Source organism: Phyllopteryx taeniolatus, chromosome 1 (genome assembly GCF_024500385.1).
Source record: "Phyllopteryx taeniolatus isolate TA_2022b chromosome 1, UOR_Ptae_1.2, whole genome shotgun sequence".
Classification (NCBI taxonomy): domain Eukaryota; kingdom Metazoa; phylum Chordata; class Actinopteri; order Syngnathiformes; family Syngnathidae; genus Phyllopteryx; species Phyllopteryx taeniolatus.
The window spans coordinates 49,055,790-49,075,789 of NC_084502.1; the positions used below are offsets into that span (position 1 = coordinate 49,055,790).

Here is a 20,000-nt window from a genome sequence, read left to right on the forward strand (position 1 = left end):
TACCCATCCTATGGAGGGTATCGATGGTCTTCTGGCCAGTTTTCCCCATATAGAACATAACTGAGATAATTGAACCAAACTGAAGCAATTTAATGACACCTGGGTAAACCTTTGCAGGTGCTTTGAGTTTAGGAGGTGATTAGTGTTTGACACTCAGTTTAAAACATTTATGGCCTCCAAAATTTGGGCTGATTTCGTCACAGTATTCTAATTTTTTAAATTGCTGATTTCGTGGGTTTTTATGAGCTGGAAACCCAAATTATGTAAAAATAAACAAATACTTGAAATTGTTTAAATTGTGGGCCCTGACTCTATAATCTATGAAAGTTTAACTTTTTGAATGGAATTACGGAAATAAGTAAACTTCTCCATGCTATTCAAATTTTTTGGAAAGGGTCTGTACATACTGCTGACCAATGAATAGCCCAGTTTTTGTTAGAATGTCAGCCCGTAGGCTGGAACTCGAGGACACGCGCCTGGCGTTTATTGGCAGTCTTCTCTTCCGCCTCGCTCAATGGTGGGTGATTGTGGTGTCCAACTGCTTGTCTATTAGCAGAAGCAGAGGCCAGACTGTGAAAAACAGGGTTTAAGACAGCAAAATTATTTTTGTGTTTCATGAATACATCGGCAAACACAAACAGGCCCCCACCACACCAGCAACTTCACGGCGCATGTGACATTGCCAAACAAGCTTTCGAAAATTCAAAGCAAAAAAGCAAAACTCACACAATCCATAAGTGCTGGCTGAAATGTGGTCTCGTGAGGCACATTGACAACTTTGGTGATATGATGACTGTTAAAAGTCTAAAAATGGTTTCAACTTTTGGGCACATTTTTCACCAACAAAATGTATAGCTTTTGTGGCCTTCAAACTTCAAGGTACCACTGCACATGGCTATATGGTAATGAGAGTCGTAACGTATACTTTTTATTTTAAAGATGGAAGCGGTAAATAAAGAAAGCAGTGTTAGTACAGCTGTGGTCACAGAGGATGCTTTGGCGTGCTCAAGTCCAACCCAGATTGCCACAAAGTCTGTCGCACAACCACTTGCACCACTGGCCCCTAGGTAAGTAACAGTAGCATAGAAGTTCACAGTCAACATGGGTAGAGGTTCGAGACACTTTTTGTTTGGACATAACACTAGGAGTCGGGAGAAGAGGGTCGAGCAGACGGAGCTGGTTGTTTCAAAAGCGATTGCCAGCATGCCGGCTGAAACCGCCGTCATCCCCACCTCCTCCACCCAAGCTGTGCAGAGCTGGAGGCCTCCAGCGCCGCCTACCGCCTCAACCCCACTAAAGCCCAGCACACCCCCGCCTCTTCTTGCTGCTGTTCCTGCACCTGCACAGGTGACTATTTGGTGCAATTTACTGGCAGCAGTTAGGCCAACAAATTAATGAGACAATCCAGTTTCATAGAGTGCTCTCAAGGTTTTATTGTTTTAAACAAGAAAGGAATTTCAGACTGAATTCATCTTTTTACTTTAGAGTCCCCACCGCTCACGCTGAGAAGTCACAAATTAACCACTATTTTTGTTTCTATTTTTTGTACAACAAAATAAAAAGCACACAAAAATTCATGGTTAACAAAAATAATCTAGCATTAAAAATATAATTTGGGTCAAAGAATGAGCTACAAACTGGTGTATTACCCATGAGAGATCATTACCAATGTTGCAAATTTAAGGTAGCAGTGTGATAAATCTTGCATTAGGTGCTGGTCTAGTACATTTGTTCAAGGAAGAGAGCGTTTCCGACAGGACCGAAATTGATTTGTGGTGGTGGGTATCTGGCGGCTGGCCAGGGATTTTTTTTTGGGGGGTGGGTGGGTGTTAAAGTTAAACAAACACTTACCAATTATCTTACAATAAATTAAAATATTACAGTTAAACAAACACCATTTATCTTATAATAAATTAAAATATTTTAATTTAAAAAATGCATTTGTTTAAAACTATAACTGCGATTTCTGGCACCCTCTAATGCTGGACTACAGCATTACAACAAAGTCTTCGTCTTTGATATCCACCATCCATTTTCTTTACTGCTTATCCTCACTAGGGTCGCGGGCGTGCTGGAGCCTATCCCAGCTATCTTCGGGCGGGAGGCAGGGTACACCCTGAACCGGTCGCCAGCCAATCGCAGGGCACATAGAAACAAACAACCATTCGCACTCACATTCACACCTACGGGAAGTAGGCTAAATGCTTGTCCGGCCTCCTCCTCCTTCCACATCCCACATTCTTTCTCCTTTCTCTATGGCTCAGTCGACCTGCGCGCTGTCCATATCATATGTGGGTCTGCCCGTTCGTAGGTATAATGCGTCATTTCAGCTACGTCATTTTAGAGCACCACCAAGTGATCCAGCACGGGAATGTATAGGATAGTCACTAAATATAAAAAAAATATATATATTGAAAAATATAGCAAGACTTGAGCATGCTGTCATCAACTATTGTAATGGCTTGGGTGAAAATTACTTTAACAAAAAATAGTGGATCATAGTTTTAAATAGATAAATATAAAGAAATTCATATAAAATCAAACACACAGAGCGCTCTCAACTAACTTTTCCCTTGATAGTACTGCACCATGCATGTTTCGTCTAATGTAATTGGCATACCGTAGCCTCCAATATCATAAATATTGACACTGGCTCGAGGTAATTCTGTATTTTACTGTGAATATGAAGTTTGTCTGCAGCAAGCAGTAGCTGACTAAACAGGTCATTTCCTTTATATCATTTCTAAAGACAATGGAAACAATGCATGTTCAGATAAAAGCAAAGCTTAACAAAAGGCATGCATGTTTCATGCATTGTTTTTTTTCTTTTGACATTTCATAAATGCTGTACTTAAATTAGCGAAAGAGCAGCATAACTTTAATATCAGTATACATGGGGGCGGGGGGGGTTTGGATTAAGGGAAGAAAATGTGATTTGAATATAAAACATTTAACTTGAGCATGAATTTGATTTTAGGTAACAGTGTAGTTGTTTTCAAAACATGCAGTACTGCACATAAAATTGCAACTAAATACTTTTGTTGGAACTTTTTCACATTTTTTTTCATGAATATTATGAATATGAAGTGAAGTAGGACGCTGAGGTGACGCAGTCTTAGATTAATTTCAGGCTTCTCGGCAGAAAACCCCCTGGAACTCTGGAATGCGAGGGGGATTTTATTTCATATTTCACATGTTTACTGAGGCACTATAGAGCCAATATAACATCCCAAATACCAGAAAAAGTTCATTTGGTAAGTTGACCTTTAAGTACGCTTGCCGTGCTCTGCAGCTTTGGTTCGCTTCCTGTTAGTCTTTTTGCGACGTAATCCTAAACTCAAAAGGTCCTGAAGACTATGTTGGCTTTTTTCCCCCAACATGGAGGGGTGTTTCCAAGCGAAAATACAAACAAAAACAGCACAGAGTGTGCTGTAACGAGACCCCATTACGCTAGCTGAGGCAGCGTCACTGGCTTGGGGAAGGATCGAGACTGAACTCGATGATCTGGTATCAGTGGCATCGCACTGATACCAGATCATCGATTCTCAAAATTAAATATTGATACTTTTGATACTTCAGTCATTTGAGGGACTGTGTTTTCAGTATCGTATCAGAAAATAAATTGGTGGTATAGATCACGAGTAGACGCATAAAAGGAGCATTTCACGGCACAATTTCCAAAATTTGCGGCGGCCAAAATTTATGCCGACCCGCCACAAATAAATGTGTATGTGGGAAACCACCCTCGTTTATCACAGGGGGTTACGTTCCAGAAAACCCCACAGTAAGTGATGTCTGCGAGGTAGCAACCAGTTATTTCATTACATTATTATATACATTTATAGGTTTCCTGTATGCAATCCTTAATTGAGGTGCAGGTATTTTATTTTTCTACTTGAAGTCACCATCTGTCCACACGCTACACAAGTACAGGCTTTTGCCCCCTACGTCAATGATGTGCACAGCCCATGTGGATATGAGCAGGCGATGTCCTGCCTTTAGCATTGACACTGTTCCTCACACTGACGGTCCTAGCAATGTATTCAAACTATGATGGAAACCTATAATTCATTGCGATGATGTTTTTAACTACAGTACTTTAGTTGTAGAAAATCAAGCTAAACGTTGCTCTTTATTTGCATTTGTTCCTGTCGAGATTGTTTTTTTTCTGTTAAGACAAAGAGCCCAATTGATCTAATGTGACTCATTGCTGCCATTTTAAAATAATATAGCCAATAAAGCTAACTATATCAGAGATTTGCAGGTGAGTAACTACACTCCGTTGACTTGAAGAAAAAAAAATCTGCAATGTCCTGCGATATAGCGAGGGATTACTGTATGTTCTTTTTTGGTTTGCATTACAATTACATGTCTTTGTCTGTGACATGCTTTTCAAGAATTTTGTTCTTAAAAAGAAATATAAGGGTGATAAAGTAGTCAAACTGTTAGGAGAAAAATTTGTATAGATTGGGAGATTGTCAGTGATATTCCGTCCCCCTTGTTTAGGAGCCCCGCAAACTAAGCTATGCTGAGGTGTGCCAACGGCCTCCCAAGGACCCCCCGCCCATGGCCCCTGTCCCGCCCCCCTGCAGTGCGGGGGCAGGCCAGCCTTTGCGCGAGTTGCGCGTGAACAAGTCGGAGGAGCCCAGTTCCAACTGCCCCACTGGAGACAAGCCGGAGCGAGGCCACGACAGAGAGGCGGCGCGGGAGTGCACAGATAGCTGGCCCACACGTGAACGTGACTCCAAGAGCTACTACCGCAGCAACGGGCCCCGAGGCTCTACCACCGACCTCAAGTTCAGAGAGCAGAGGCGGCTGCCTATCGCCCGACGCCACTCTCCACAGGGAAATTACAGGCACGCTGGCAAAGAGCAGAATATCCCACCGGTATTGCCAAAGTAATGGAAAACAAAACTCTATGAATAGAAAAAAGATGTATGAAACGCTACATGGATATGTCTAATTATATAAAAATGATTAACATAAAAGCAACAACATTATGGTAGCTACCTTCCCCTTGGAACTTGTCCACATGGCGGCACATCCAGGACTTGTGAGCTAAATGACAGCTGATGACAAGTGATTTGGAAAGGCTTTTCTGGCGTTGTGCTCAAAAGAATTGACTTTCCATGGAGGTCGTCTATTTTGTGCTTGTCTTGGGAGAGGTAGGATGCTGGTGCCCTGTAAGTGGCCCTCTACCACCTTTTAATTTCAAAAACAATAAGCACTAAAGAAGAGAACATGCATATGTCATGTACATATACAAAGATATCACTAACACACAATGAGCTGTGCTTTAGTTTGCAAATATGACTGAAGGGGTTGACTGTTTCTGCATTGTTATAGCAAAATGATGTTTAATGAGACAGAGTCCTTATACTGGTAGCTGTGGGCAATGACATGGTTGTCTGATCCCAATTCATGTTTGGTTTAAAAGTTGTGGCAGTCAAAAATCAAGGCTTTTTTTTTTTAATGTATTTATTTTTATTTTTTTGCGAGCTCTGCTCCACAATTTTCATGTTGCTTTCGATCTCAAACCTTTCAAACGTTTTGGATTCAGAACATTGATCAGGATCTCTGTTTACATGTTTGTGTAGTGTATCAGGGACGATACAAAACTGTAAACGCTCACAGGATGTTTGAACTGCACTTAAGTGGTGGCCTGGCAGTGAAATGTGCAGCGTGCAGTTAGCTGAGGGCTCAGCTATGTTTGGATGTAAAATAATTGTCATTATCAGCTACCTGAGATCGCGGCACGCTAGTATACAGTCCGCCGAATGTCGTTGTTTTGGCCCAGCAAACGTGGATTTGTGAAAAGACCATAGAAGTATAGATGGCTGCGCGATTAGTTCTTAAAACCCCTTAACTAGATGTGTGTGGGAGATTTCAATTAGTAGTATGGAGGCTTCTGACAGAAGGGGTCCACCTGATTGTGCTTTTTAGGGTGAGTTTGCTTCTTTTTTTTTTTTATTTTGGAAAAAGAACTGGTTAACATTAGAATGTTGAAATTTGAGCTCACTGTACGTATTGCTTTTTAAATATTTATTATAATTTTGTTGCGCAAGGCTTTTTCTCCGAATCTTGGTAGGCTGGTTTCCCCAAAGTTGTGTGAAATCGCAGTGACAAAACCAAATGGAATCATGCTGTGTGATGAACCGTTCCATGCCAGCGAGAGAGAGATGATGATGCTTTGGGTGTAGAGGTGCAGTAAATGAGGAAGCAATCACTGGATCTGCCATTTGGTTTTCACCAATGAGTTGAATCAACAAAAAATGCACTAATGCTCGTGGAAAATGTGAAATGATTTTTGCAAACATTTGCTTGACAGGCAGAGATATGACCACCACCACCGTCCTTTTCATGTTTGGCTCAATTTGTTGATTTTGTTTTTGGTTTGGGATTGTAAAAGGAAATATAAACAAGTGTTTGAGACACAATCCAAGAACTAATAATTGTCACCAAATAAATTATTTTGATTTGGCTTTTCTGCGTCCTGTTTTTTTTTTTCTTCCAGCTGCTACTGTGTGCATCATACACCATTTATTACTGAAAAGCGGTTGGATTTTTGGTCCTTTTCACCAAACACTATCTAAAAAAATGAAATCTACATAACACATTTTTGTTTTCAGATGGTGTATTCAAATATCACACACAATAAATTTCTAAAGAAGGGGGACTGGAGGTTGTGTTCCAACTAAAGGGGGATCACACTCCTTAGCCTCCCCGGTAAGGTCGACTCAGGGGTTCTGGAGAGGAGGCTCTGTCAAGAAGTCTAATCTCAGATTCAGGAGGAGCAGTATGGTTTTCGTCCTGGAACAGTGGACCAGCTCTACACCTTCAGCAGTGTCCTTGAGGGTTCATGGAGGTTTGCCCGACCAGTCTACATGTGTTGTGTGGAGTTCGAGAAGGCGTTCAACCGTGTCTCTCGGAGTCCTGTGGATGGTGCGCCGGGAATATGGGGTACCGGACCCCCTAATAAGGAATGTTCGGTTTCTGTAGGACCAGTGTCACAGTTTGGTCCGCATTGCCGGCAATAAGTCAAAAATACTTTTCCAGTGAGAGTTGGACCAAGGCGACCCTTTTTCACCGATTCTGTTCATAACATTTATGGACAGAATTTCAAGGCGCAGCCGAGGTGCTTGAGGGGCTCCGGTTTGATCGCGGATCCAAGTGCCAGAATGAGTTTCCTCCGCATGATATCACGGCATGATTTCCCTGCTTTTTTCAGAAATCATTTAGACTTCTGACTTACAGTGGGTACGGAAAGTATTCAGACCCCCTTAAATTTTCCACTTTTTTTATTTATTTTTTTAAATATATTGCAGCCATTTACTAAAATCATTTGTTGATTTCCCCCCCCCCCCCCCCCCCCCCCCCCCCACAATGTACACACAGCTCCCCATATTGACAGGAAAAAAACAGTTGAAATTTTTGCAGATTTATTAGAGAAAAACTGAAATATCACACAGCCATTAGTATTCAGATCCTTTGCTGTGACACTCATATTTAACTCGGGTGCTGTCCATTTCTTCTGATCATCCTTAAAATTGTTCTACACCTTAATTGGAGTTCAGCTGTGTTTGATTATACTAATTGGACTTGATTAGGAAAGCCACTCACCTGTCCATATAAGACCTTACAGCTCACAGTGCATGTCAGAGCAAATGAGAATCATGAGGTCAAAGGAGGCGGCACGGTGAGCGACTGGTTAGAGCGTCTGCCTCACAGTTCTGAGGAATGGGGTTCAATCCCCGGCCCCGCCTGTGTGTAGTTTGCATGTTCTCCCCGTGCCTGCGTGGGTTTTCTCCAGGCACTCCGGTTTCCTCCCACATCCCCCCCCCCCCCAAAAAAAACATGCATGGTAGGTTAATTGAAGACTCTAAATTGCCCGTAGGTGTGAATGTGAGTGCGAATGGTTGTTTCTGTCTATGTGCCCTGCGATTGGCTGGCAACCAGTTCAGGGTGTACCCCACCTCCTGCCCGATGATAGCTGGGATAGGCTCCAGCACTCCTGCGACCCTTGTGAGGATAAGCGGCTCAGAAAATGGATGGAGGTCAAAGGAACTGCCTGAAGAGCTCAGAGACAGAATTGTCGCAAGGCACAGATCTGGCCACGGTTACAAAAAAGGTTTCTGCTGCACTTAAGGTTCCTAAGAGCACAGTGGCCTTCATAATCCTTAACTGGAAGACATTTGGGACGAACAGAAAGCTTCCTAGAGCTGGCCGTCAGGCCAAACTGAGCAATTGGGGGAGAAGAGCCTTGGTGAGAGAAGTAAAGAAGAACCCAAAAGATCACTGTGGCTGAGCTCCAGAGATGCTGTGGAGAGATGGGAGAAAGTTCTAGAAAGTCAACCATCACTACAGCACTCCACCTGTCGGGGCTTTATGGCAGAGTGGCAATTTCGAGTGCAAAGAATAATCAGAATAGTTGTCCAAGGGCCAAGGATCACCTGTGGAGTGCTTCAAAGGACCTGGAATTAGCAGGTACTGTTGTAACAAGGAAAACAGTGAGTAATGTACTCCGCTGCCATGGCCTGTATGCACGCTCACCACGTAAGACCCCATTGCTGGAAAAAAAAGCATGTCAAAGCGTGTTTAAGTTTGCTGAACAACATTTGGACAAACCAGTTAAACACTGGGAGAATATAGTCTGGTCGGATGAGCAAAATTAAAGTGTTTGGATTCCATAAAGGAGGAGAAATCTGCACATCATCCTAAAAACACCATACCAACAGTGAAATTCGGAGGTGAGAACATGATGGTGTGGTGTTGCCTTTCAGCAAATGGTACTGGTTACTTCACATTATGAAGGATGTGATAACCGCTCAGTCAGAAATTACTATAACAACAAAATTGATATGACTGCATTAGTATTTTTTCTGTAGGCCTTAAATAGTTCCAAATACGCCCTCTGGACACCTTTATGACCAAAAATACCTCATTGACTGTTAAAACCACAGTTTTTAATACTTTCCATTGAAGTATTAAATTGCTTTAATGATGAAATTATGGAAGATATTTGATTCAAAAAGAAAATCTAAAGCAAACACCATCTAACTCCAATGGAAAATTTATCTCATCCTAGGGCTATTCTAGGATCAGAGGTTTAGGGGTGCTGAGCTCCTACCAAGGCAAGATAAATTTCATTGTTTGGTACATTTTAACTATATTTCATTCTCACATTTATGAAAGAGAAGCAGAATACTTTGGGGGAAAATCTGATAAAGGTTATTTAAATGTTGAGCCACAGCAAATGAAGATTAAAGTTTTATTTTTTTTAATTTAATTTAATTTTAGATTTATCAAACAATACTAATACGAATGTCTGGGGGGAAGATAACTTAGTTTGATACAGCAGTAAGCCCCTATAGTGAGTAGTACAAATCCCAAAAATGGGATGAAAAAAAATTCATCCCCCAAAAATCCTTTATTTTTGGGACTTGAACATGTAAAACACAAGACCTGACATTGATTTTTGTACAAATAATAATACTACTTAAAAAAATAAAATAAAATAATCTATTTGCTCCTCCCTCTCTCTGTGTGCTAATAGGAGTTGTAATGCGTCCAGTCAGTTTCACCTTTTGCCTTTCAAATTCGGGACAGCTAGCTTCTTTTATTCCAATACAAACAGTGGCGCTTTCTGTGACCACCTAAAACGTTGCCTAGTTAGAAAAAAAGCGCTAGCTAACTCCGACCTAACAACATTAACAGTGAGCTCCGATTAAATGTAACAAAAAATGGAAATAGCCATGATAACAGTGTGTCGGTATTGCGTTTGCACCAGCGTGAATTTGGGGCGTGGTCACACGTGACGATGACGTCGTGTTTTTGTGTGTGTCAAGCCGAGGGCCGAACAAACGGTCCCAGCCAACAGGCAGTTCGGCAAACGCGTCAATTTGCTGATCATAAAAGGTATGCATTCGCATTGAACCGTCGACTTGTCGATGCCCGCGGCAAGGTCCATAGCCAAGCGCTCAGAATTCGTGTCGTTTTTGTTTTTTTTATGTACCTCCTGTGCCCGTTTGTCGATGCTAGCGGTGTTAGCTCGTTAGCGAGCTAGCGATCTGTACAGCACGGTCGTGCAACAACAGCCGGGAATGTTTTGGAAACTTTCCCATCTGCTTGTGCTGTGAAGCCCCGCGCGCGTAACGTATGCGTCGTTCAACATATCTTTTGCACGTTTAAAGTAAAACTAACGTCGCGGAACACTAATTTACATTTCGTCTTTAACAGCCAGCTGTCAAATTTATGCTTGTAGTCCATGTCACTTTGTTGCGTCTCAGGCATGTCAAACTCATTGTAGTTCAGGGGCCAAACACAGTCATGAAGGGGCTGGACCACTAAAATCATATGGCACCATACGTAATATAATAATTAATATGAACACGTATTCCCCTGTGTTGTAATGCAAAACAGAACGTGTACATTAGGAAAATATTTAGATGTATATTTTTTAAATCAGAATCAGAATCATCTTTATTTGCCAAGTATGTCCAAAACACACAAGGAATTTGTCTCCGGTAGTTGGAGCCGCTCTAGTACAACAGACAGTCAATTTACAGAACACTTTGGAGACATAAAGACATTGACAAAAAACAATTGTGCAAGAAGATGCAGAGTCCTCTAGCACTTAGAGCAGTTCGAATGGCTAATATCGCAATAGTCCGGTGCAAAGACCATTGTGCAAAGGGCACGGAGACTTCAAGGAGTGTATGCGGTTTAAAGTGACGAGTAGTGCGATAATCTGGGACAATGTTGGTTGTGCGAATGTTGCAGATACTCCTCAATCAGTGTGCAAATGGAGCAGATGCTACTCTGGCATGAGTGGCCAGTATATGCAATAGTGCAGCATGGCGAGACAACTACAGTGAGTGCACGAGTAATACATAATTGGCCCCACAGAAATGTGACAACGAACTCAAGTCAAAAAATTGCCAGCTTGTTGTAATGGAATTATAAATTAGCTGTTTAAGAAGTTGATTGCAAGAGGGAAGAAGCTGTTGGAATGTCTACTAGTTCTAGTTTGCATTGATCGGTAGCGCCTACCTGAGGGAAGGAGCTGGAAGAGCTGGTGACCGGGGTGGGGAGGGTCCGAGAGGATTTTGCATGCCCTTGTCTTAGTTCTGGCAGCGTGCAAGTCCTCAAGGGTGGGTAGGGGGGTACCGACAATCCTTTCAGCAGTTTTGATTGTCCGTTGCAGTCGGAGTTTGTCCTTCTTTGTAGCAGCACCAAACCAGACTGTGATGGAAGAACACAGTACTGATTCAATGACTGCTGTGTAGAACTGCCTCAACAGCTCCGGTGGCAGGCCGTGCTTTCTCAGAAGCCGCAGGAAGTACATCCTCTGCTGGGCCTTTTTGAGGACGGAGTTGATGTTGGTCGCCCACTTCAGGTCCTGGGAGATTGTAATTCCCAGGAACTTGAAGGTCTCGACGGTTGACACAAGGCAGCTGGACAACGTGAGGGGCAGCTGTGGCGAAGGATGCCTCCTGAAGTCCACGATCATCTCTACAGTCTTGAGCGTGTTCAGCTCCAGGTTGTGTCGGCCGCACCACAGCTCCAGCCGCTCCGCTTCCTGTCGATATGCAGACTCGTCACCGTCCTTGATGAGGCCGATGACAGTGGTGTCATCTGCAAACTTCAGGAGTTTGACAGTCGGGTTCGCTGAGGTGCAGTCGTTCGTGTAGAGAGAGAAGAGCAGCGGAGAGAGGATACAACCTTGGGGCGCCCCAGTGCTGATGCTGCGTGTGGATGAGGTGGCCTCCCCCAGCCTGACCTGCTGTGTCCTGCCCGTCAGAAAGCTGTAAATCCGCTGGCAGATGGCAGGTGAGACGCTGAGCTGGAGAAGCTTGGATGAAAGGAGTTCAGGGATGATGGTGTTGAACGCTGAGCTGAAGTCCACGAAAAGGATCCTCGCGTAGGTCCCTGCACTGTCGAGGTGTTCTAGGATGAAGTGCAGTCCCATGTTGACTGCATCATCCGCAGATCTGTTCGCTTGGTAGGCAAACTGCGGGGGGTCCAGCAGGGGACCTGTGACACTCTTGAGGTGGTCCAGCACAAGACGTTCAAAGGACTTCATGACCACAGATGTCAAAGCGACAGGCCTGTAGTCATTCAGACCCGAGATTGCAGGTTTCTTGGGGACTGGGATGATGGTGGAGCGTTTGAAACAGGATGGAACTTCGCACAGTTCCAGAGATCTGTTGAAGATCTGAGTGAAGACTGGAGCGAGCTGGTCCGTGCAGACTTTGAGGCAGGATGGGGACACGTGGTCCGGGCCTGCCGCTTTGTTAATCTTTTGTTGTTTGAAGATGCGTCTCACATCCTGTTCATGGATGGTTAACGCAGAGGTCAGAGGTGTGATTGTGGTCGCGGGTGCGGCCGGGTTGGTGTGTGGTGTGAAAGTGTCCTTTTCAAATCTGCAGTAGAAGGTATTCAAGTCGTTGGCTAGTGTGCTATTGTTCTCAGCTTGGGGGGATCGTCGCTTGTAATTAGTCAGCGATTGGAATGCATGCCAGACTGATTTAGAGTCGTTTGCGCTAAACTGTTTTTCCAACTTTGCTGTATAGATCCTCTTTGCAATGTTAATTTCTTTGGTCAGCTGGTTTCTAGCTCGATTATACAGGGCCCTGTCCCCGCTCTGATATGCATCCTCCTTAGCTTGGCGAAGCTGCTTAAGTTTAGCAGTGAACCACGGCTTATTGTTGTTGAATGTGCGAAATGATTTTGTTGGTACACAGACCTCTTCACAGAAACTGATATAGGATGTGACAGTGTCCGTATATTCATCCAGGCTGCCAGCTGAATTTTCAAAGACAATCCAGTCTGTGCAGTCTAAACAGCTTTGAAGTTCTATCTTGGCTTCATTTGTCCACTTTTAGACTGTTTTCACTGTAGGCTTCGCACATTTAAGTTCTTGCTTGTACGTCGGTATTAAGTGAATTAAGCAGTGATCAGACGAGCCCAAGGCTGCACGAGGTATAGCACGGTATGCATTTTTTACCGTAGTGTAGCAGTGGTCTAAAGTATTATTTTCCCTGGTAGGACAGTCGATGTGCTGCTTGTATTTAGGGAGTTCGTGGTTGAGTTTAGCTTTGTTAAAGTCCCCGAGAATAATGAGGGGTGAGTCGGGGTGTTTTTTTTCAATTTCGTTGACTTGATCGGCGAGCGTTAGCAATGCGGCGTTCGTGTTAGCTTGAGGCGGAATATAGACTCCAGCCAGTATGAATGATGCGAACTCACGTGGCGAGTAGAATGGTTTACAGTTTAAGAATAGCGACTCCAAATGCGGGCTGCAGTGTGTGCTGAGCACCGTGACGTCCGTACACCATTTTTCGTTGATATAGAGGATATAAGATCATTTTACAAAACCAGTTGGGTTTTTTTTGGTGAAAATTTTCCGTCAGTTTGTCATTTACATGTGTGCATAATAGCTGAACACAGTGATTGTAATTTAAGACGCACAACTTTAAAGTCACAGGTATTTGGAAGTGAAAAAATATATCTCACTTTAAAATTGAATCAATTTATGAAGAGCTAGGAGTTATTACCACTCTATTTTCTACATGAGCATAATAATTGTCAATCTGATCCTGAGTCCTCAACACTACAGTGTCTTGTGTATTTTTTTACTTTAAAATTCATCCTGCAGGCTGGTTGTGGCCCATAGCACGAATGTTTGACACCTTTGCTCTATATTATCAGTTATAATATCAAATGCAAGACAGACCTTTGTTACCCAACTCTTGCTGTCACCTTGTGCTGTTCTATAGAGTTTGCTGGAAATATCGTGTTGTGTCATGTATATGTGAATTTACGTTAGCCTCTGATCGGGGTGAAAAAAAACAAAATTTTTTATGTACAGTTGAAACCAGATTTTTACATACACTCTATAAAAAGACATGCTTTTTTTCTCTCACTAACTGACATGAAATCAGACTAAACCTTTACTGTTTCAGGTCAGTTAGGATTAGCTAAATTATTGCTAAATGCAATAATTATTGCATTAATTAGCTTAATTAATGCTAAATGCCAGAAAAATGAGAAACGGATTTCTTTTTTTGACAATTTTTCATTACTTTCTTCAAAGTCAGAAGTGTACATACAGCAAGATTACTATACCTGTAAACAATTTGGGAAAACCCAGATGATGACATTGTTTTTCTGGAAGCTTCTGATAGGTTTCTTTAGTATTTAGGGTGGGTGGTGGGTCTTCACATTTCTCTTTGCTTGACACCTGGGGGCCGCACTGGGGCCGACAACTGGGGCCCCGAGAGGTCCGTTCTCACGATGGGTGCTTAACATGGGCTCGCTTTGGCGGGCTACGACTGTTTTTGTGTGGCTGGTGGCTCCTGCATTGGGACCTGTTGTTGGGTAGAGCCCCCATGCTCTCTGGGGGTGGTGGTCTGTGCCCCTCCCTTTGGGACTGGTCGGGGCGCTTCGGTCGGGCTCGGGACCTCCCTGGGTCCTGGGGGTCGGTGGCGTCCCCCTGGATGGGTCCCCTGCTGGACGGGCTCGCTGACTCGGCGGGGGCTGGGCTCACCCTTCCTTGATGTGCCGGCTCAGCAACTCCGTACACCAGTTGACTAACATGCATGTGATATGGTGTTCATTCACTAATAAGTTCGATAGGCACACTATAGGCTTTAATTACTTGTGCTGGGATCAATAACAACAACACAGGTTATACTAACATATCAACTCTCAGGTTCTTACAGGTGGTTAGACACTAAAAAAAAGGAATCCCAGCACACCACTTGTCAGTAGGACTACCTTGCTCATTTTCCCACATCCTGTCCTGCCCTCCCCTGCCCTTTTCTGTCCTCTCTTGGTTAGTTATTGCATGTCCTCACGGGGTGTCCGACATGCCGCATCGTCGTGTAATGTTACTTGTGTTCAAATATCCAGGCTGTCTCACTATTGTTCTGCTGTGGTTCTCACACCTAGTCCCTTTGTCCGCTGTATCCCTCTGTCTGTCCCCTAAAACCATTTTCTGTCCAGCTGCATTTTCAATAAACATCAGAATAATTAAAAAAATTAAAAATAAGCAGAGGGAGTATTTCAAACTCCCTTGTTGCACAGCAAAACTGTTCCAGCACAAAGCCATGCAAATCCACCATTCTGTAAGACCATGCAGCTGAACAGGACAGGTTAAAAAAAAAATTAAAAATGACAAGTATTTTTATCATATCACTTTTAGGCATATTTCCCAGCTCCCAGCTCGATAAACCTGAATCAGGGCTCGAAGTTTCACAGGGAAGCTAGCAAAACATACAATATTCCCGATCGGGTAAGCATATGCAAAGAATTATTAGGTAGGGATGTCACAGTATTCACGATATTGCAAAATTAAAAGTCCCTTGATATCATCGTGGCCTTGTCTCGGCATAAAATAATGAGCCATTGTGCTTAAAATGAAGTTTTGTGCCATCGATACGAAGCCAAGCCGCTTAGCCTGGCTGCAGAGCGCTTCACTTCCTCATTTGTGTGTAAACGCACCTCATTGGACGCGTAACCCATATGACCATGTATGTAGGTCTAAAGAAATGCACTGATTGGCTGACTGGCCCACGTGACCGCAGCGTTGAGAGGAGTGGATTAGCGTTGCAACATGCTACAGCGTACTACGCTTGTCAGAGCATCGCTTCAAAATCGACTGGGTGAGATAGTTTCCTTGTTCTTTACGCTGGCCTCTGTCCCAGCAAACGCAGGCCGACAGGCCGGGATCGGTTGCCATGGACCTTCGCATCGCGAAGCCAGCGTCCTGGCTTGTGGGAGCTGCCACCAGAAAGCCCCATGAGTCGGATCTCCGGATGTTACGGCCACCCCCTGTCCTCCGCTGAATTGTATAAGCATATTGTAACAGTCCCTGACAGAGTTGATTGACGTGATGATTAGGAGAAAGGTTGTTATATTTTGTGTCTAGGAGAGCAGGTGGAAAGGCAGTAAAGCTAGATGTTTAGGGGCAGGGTTCAAATTATTTTACCATGGTGTAGATGGGAAGAGAAATGGAGTAGGAATTTTAGTAGTAATTATTTTAAAGGAAAAGTTTGCTGAGAATGTCTTTGAGGTGAAAAGAGTATCAGATGAGGCTGAAACGTGAAATTAAGGGGGTTATGTAAAATGTGATTAGTGGCTATGCTTAACAGGTATGATGTGACCTAGAGGTGAAAGAGAAATTCTGGAAGAAACCAGACAAAGGAGTTCTGAGCATCCCAGACAGAGAGTGGTGATTGGTACAGATTGTAATGGACATGTGGGTAAAGTAAACAGGGATGATGAAGAAGTGACGGGTAAGTTTGGCATCCAGGAAAGGAACTTGGAGGGACAGATGGTGGTAGACCTTTGCAAAAAGGATGGAAATGGCTGGAGTGAACACTTTCTTTCAGAAGAGGCAGGAACATCAGGGGATTTACAAGAGCAGAGATAGAAGCACACAGGTGGATTACATCTTGAGCAGACGATGTAATCTCTGAGGGCAGAGTGTGGCTAGACAGCATAGGATGGTGGTGTGTAAAATGACTCGTGGTGAGATTAAGAAGATTCAAGCAGAGCAGAGAACCATGTGGTGGAAGCTGACAAAGGAAGTGTGTTGTGTGGCTTTTCGAGAAGCGGTGAGACAGACTCTCGGTGGACAGGAGGAGCTTCCAGAAGACTGGACCACTTCAACCAAGGTGATCAGAGAGACAGGCAATAGAGTACTAGGTGTATCTTCTGGTAGGAAAGGGGAGACAGAGACTTGATGGTACCAAATGAGGCATATGATGACATGTATGCCACTAAAGAAGGAGACAATTATCTCTATAGGTTGGCCAGACAGAGGGATAGAGATGGGAAGGATGTGCAGCAGGTTAGGGTGATTAAGGATAGAGATGGAAATGTTGTGACTGGTGCCAGTAGTGTGCTGGATTGATGAAGAGAATACTTTGAGGTTGATGAATGAGCAAAATGAGAAAGAAGAGTAGAAGAGGCAAGAGTGGTGGACCAGTGGCACTGATTAGTAAGGGGGAAGTTAGAAAGGCTCTAAAGAGGATGAAACATGGAAAGCCAGTTGGTCTTGATGACATACTAGCTGGTGAGAAAATGCCTGAGGAATGGAGGAAAAATGGGATGGTGCCCATTTTTAAGAACAAAGGGTGATATGCCGAGCTGTGGGAACTATCGACGAATAAAGTTGATCGGCCACCCAATGAAGTTATGGGAAAGAATAGTGGAGGCGAGACTCAGGACATGTGTGTATTTGTGAGCAACAGTATTGTTTCATGCCTAGAAAGAGTACCACAGATGTATTACTTGCCTTGAGGGTGTTGAAAAGTACAGAGGTCAGAAGGACCTACATTGTGTCTTTGTAGCTCTATAGAAAGCCAATGACCGAGTGCCCAGAGAGGAACTGTGGTACTGCATGCGGAAGTCTGGAGTGGCAGAGAAGTATGTTAAAATATGTATGAGGGCAGCAGAACAGTGGTGAGGTGTGCTGTATGTGTGACAGAGGAATTTGAGGTGGAGGTAGGACTGCATCAGGGATCAGCCCTGAGCCCCTTCCTTTTTGCAGTGGTGATGGATAGGCTGACAGATGAGGTTAGACTGGAATCCCCATGGACCATGATGTTCGCAGTGACATTGTGATCTGCAGTGAAAGCATGGTGCAAGTGGAGGAACAGTTAGAAAGGTGGAGGCATGCACTGGAAAGGACAGGAATGAAGGTTAGCCGCAGTAAGAGAGAATATGTGTATGAATGAGAGAGGTGGAGGGGGAAGAGTGAGGCTACAAGGAGACGAGGTAGCGAGGGTGGAGGATTTTAAGTACTTGGGGTCAAGAAGTGAAGAAATGGATCTATGCAGGTTGGAACGGTTTGAGGAAGGTGTCAGGTGTGTTGTGTGACAGAAGAGTCTCTGCTAGGATGAAGGGAAAAGTTCATAAAACAATGGTGAGGCCAGCCATGATGAACGGATTAGAGACAGTGGCACTGAAGAGACAACAGGAAGCAGAGCTGGAGGTTCGCGGAAATTAAGATGTTGAGGTTCTCTCTAGGATTGACCTGATTGGATAGGATTAGAAATGAGCTCATTAGAGGGACAGCCAAGGTTAGATGTTTTGGAGACAAAGTCAGAGAGAGGAGACTTTGATGGTTTGAACACGTCCAGGGGAGAGATGGTGAGTATATTGGTAGAAGGATGATGAGGATGGAGCTGCCAGGCAAGAGAGGTAAAGGAAGACCAAAAAGAAGCTTGTTGGATGTAGTAAGGGAAGACATGAGGGCAATTGGTGTTAGAGAGGAGGATGCAGGAGATAGGTTTACATGGAAAAGGATGACGCGCTGTAGCGACCCCTAACGGGACAAGCCGAAAGGAAACGGAGATGATTAACCTAAAGCACTTTGGTTGGTCATTAATAAAAGTAATCCACAAAAATGAGACCTACCTAATAATTCTGCACATGGTCGAGATCAGTGTTCCCCAATCTATTGCTTTCCTCAGGGTCTGGCTGTCAAAGTGTGGCCGAATCAGATGCCCCAGCCACCTCATCTGGCTCCTCTCAATGCGGAGGAGCAGCGGCTCTACTCTGAGATTCTCCCGGATGACCAAGCTTCTCACCCTATCTCTAAGGGAGAGCCCGGATACCCTGCGGAGGAAACTCATTTCGGCCGCTTGTATCCGGGATCTTGTTCTTTTGGTCACGACCCACAGCTCATGACCATAGGTGAGGGTAGGAACGAAGATCGACCGGTAAATTGAGAGCTTCGCCTTTCGGCTTAGCTCTTTCTTTACCACAACGGACCGATACAAAGTCCGCATCACTGCAAACTGTCGATCTCCCGTTCCATTCTTCCCTCACTTGTGAACAAGACCCCAAGATACTTGAATTCCTCCACTTGGGGCAGGATCTCATCCCCGACCTGGAGAAGGCATGCCACCCTTTTCCGACTGAGGACCATGGTCTCAGATTTGGAGGTGCTGATTCTCATCCCAGCCGCTTCACACTCTGCTGCGAACTGCTCCAATGAGAGTTGGAGGTCACGGCTTGATGAAACCAACAGAACCACATCATCTGCAAAAAGCAGAGATGCAATACTGAGCCCACCAAACCGGACCCCCTCTACGCCTCGGCTGCGCCTAGAAATTCTGTCCATAAAAGTTATGAACAGAATCGGCGACAAAGGGCAGCCTTGGCGGAGTCCAACCCTCACCGGGAACGAGTCCGACTTACTGCCGGATATGCCGACCAAACTCTGACTCCGGTCGTACAGGGACCGAACAGCCCGTATCAGGGGGTTCGGTACCCCATACTCCCGAAGCACTCTCCACAGGACTCCCCGAGGGACACGGTCGAACGCCTTCTCCAAGTCCACAAAACACCTATAGACTGGTTGGGCGAACTCCCATGCACCCACGAGGACCCTGCCGAGGGTGTAAAGCTGGTCCACTGTTCCACGGCCAGGACGAAAACCACACTGCTCCTCCTGAATCTGAGATTCGACTTCCCGACAGACCCTCCTCTCCAGCACCCCTGAATAGACCTTGCTAGGGAGGCTGAGCAGTGTGACCCCCCTGTAGTTGGAACACACCCTCCGGTCCCCCTTCTTAAAAAGGGGGACCACCACCCCAGTCTACCAATCCAGAGGCACTGTCCCCGTTGTCCACGCGATGTTGCAGAGGCGTGTCAACCAGGACAGCCCCACAACATCCAGAGCCTTTAGGAACTCCGGGCGAATCTCATCCACCCCCGGGGCCCTGCCACCGAGGAGTTTTTTCACTACCTCGGTGACCTCAAACCCAGAGATAGGAGAGCCCGCCTCAGAGAACCCACACTCTGCTTCCCCATGGGAAGGCGTGTCGGTGGAATTGAGGAGGTCCCCACCGACTCACAACGTCCCGAGTCGAGGTCAGCAGCGCCCCATCCCCACTATACACAGTGTTGGTGGTGCACTGCTTTCCTCTCCTGAGACGTCGGATGGTGGACCAGAATTTCCTCGAAGCCGTCCGGAAGTCTTTCTCCAT

The 20,000-nt window shown here is 44.7% G+C and overlaps 2 protein-coding genes across 7 annotated transcripts in view; both read left to right on the top strand.

The window, feature by feature from the left end:
• larp4aa (La ribonucleoprotein 4Aa) overlaps window positions 1–6,481 on the top strand; it is a 66,699-nt gene extending 60,218 nt beyond the window's left edge. For all 4 annotated transcript variants that reach the window (XM_061747250.1, XM_061747258.1, XM_061747274.1 and 1 more), the window contains 3 exons: window positions 940–1,067; window positions 1,146–1,347; window positions 4,507–6,481. In XM_061747250.1, the coding sequence (XP_061603234.1) occupies window positions 940–1,067; window positions 1,146–1,347; window positions 4,507–4,902 (726 nt within the window). In that variant the 3' untranslated portion in view covers window positions 4,903–6,481. The remainder of the gene's footprint in view (window positions 1–939; window positions 1,068–1,145; window positions 1,348–4,506) is intronic.
• Window positions 6,482–9,757: 3,276 nt separating this feature from the next.
• asb8 (ankyrin repeat and SOCS box containing 8) overlaps window positions 9,758–20,000 on the top strand; it is a 29,852-nt gene continuing 19,609 nt past the window's right edge. The window contains exons 1-2 of one of the 3 annotated variants that reach the window (XM_061747351.1): window positions 9,768–9,915; window positions 15,539–15,662. The gene's annotated coding sequence lies outside the window, so the exon portion shown is untranslated. The other 2 variants (XM_061747341.1, XM_061747359.1) reach the window with 2 other exon arrangements.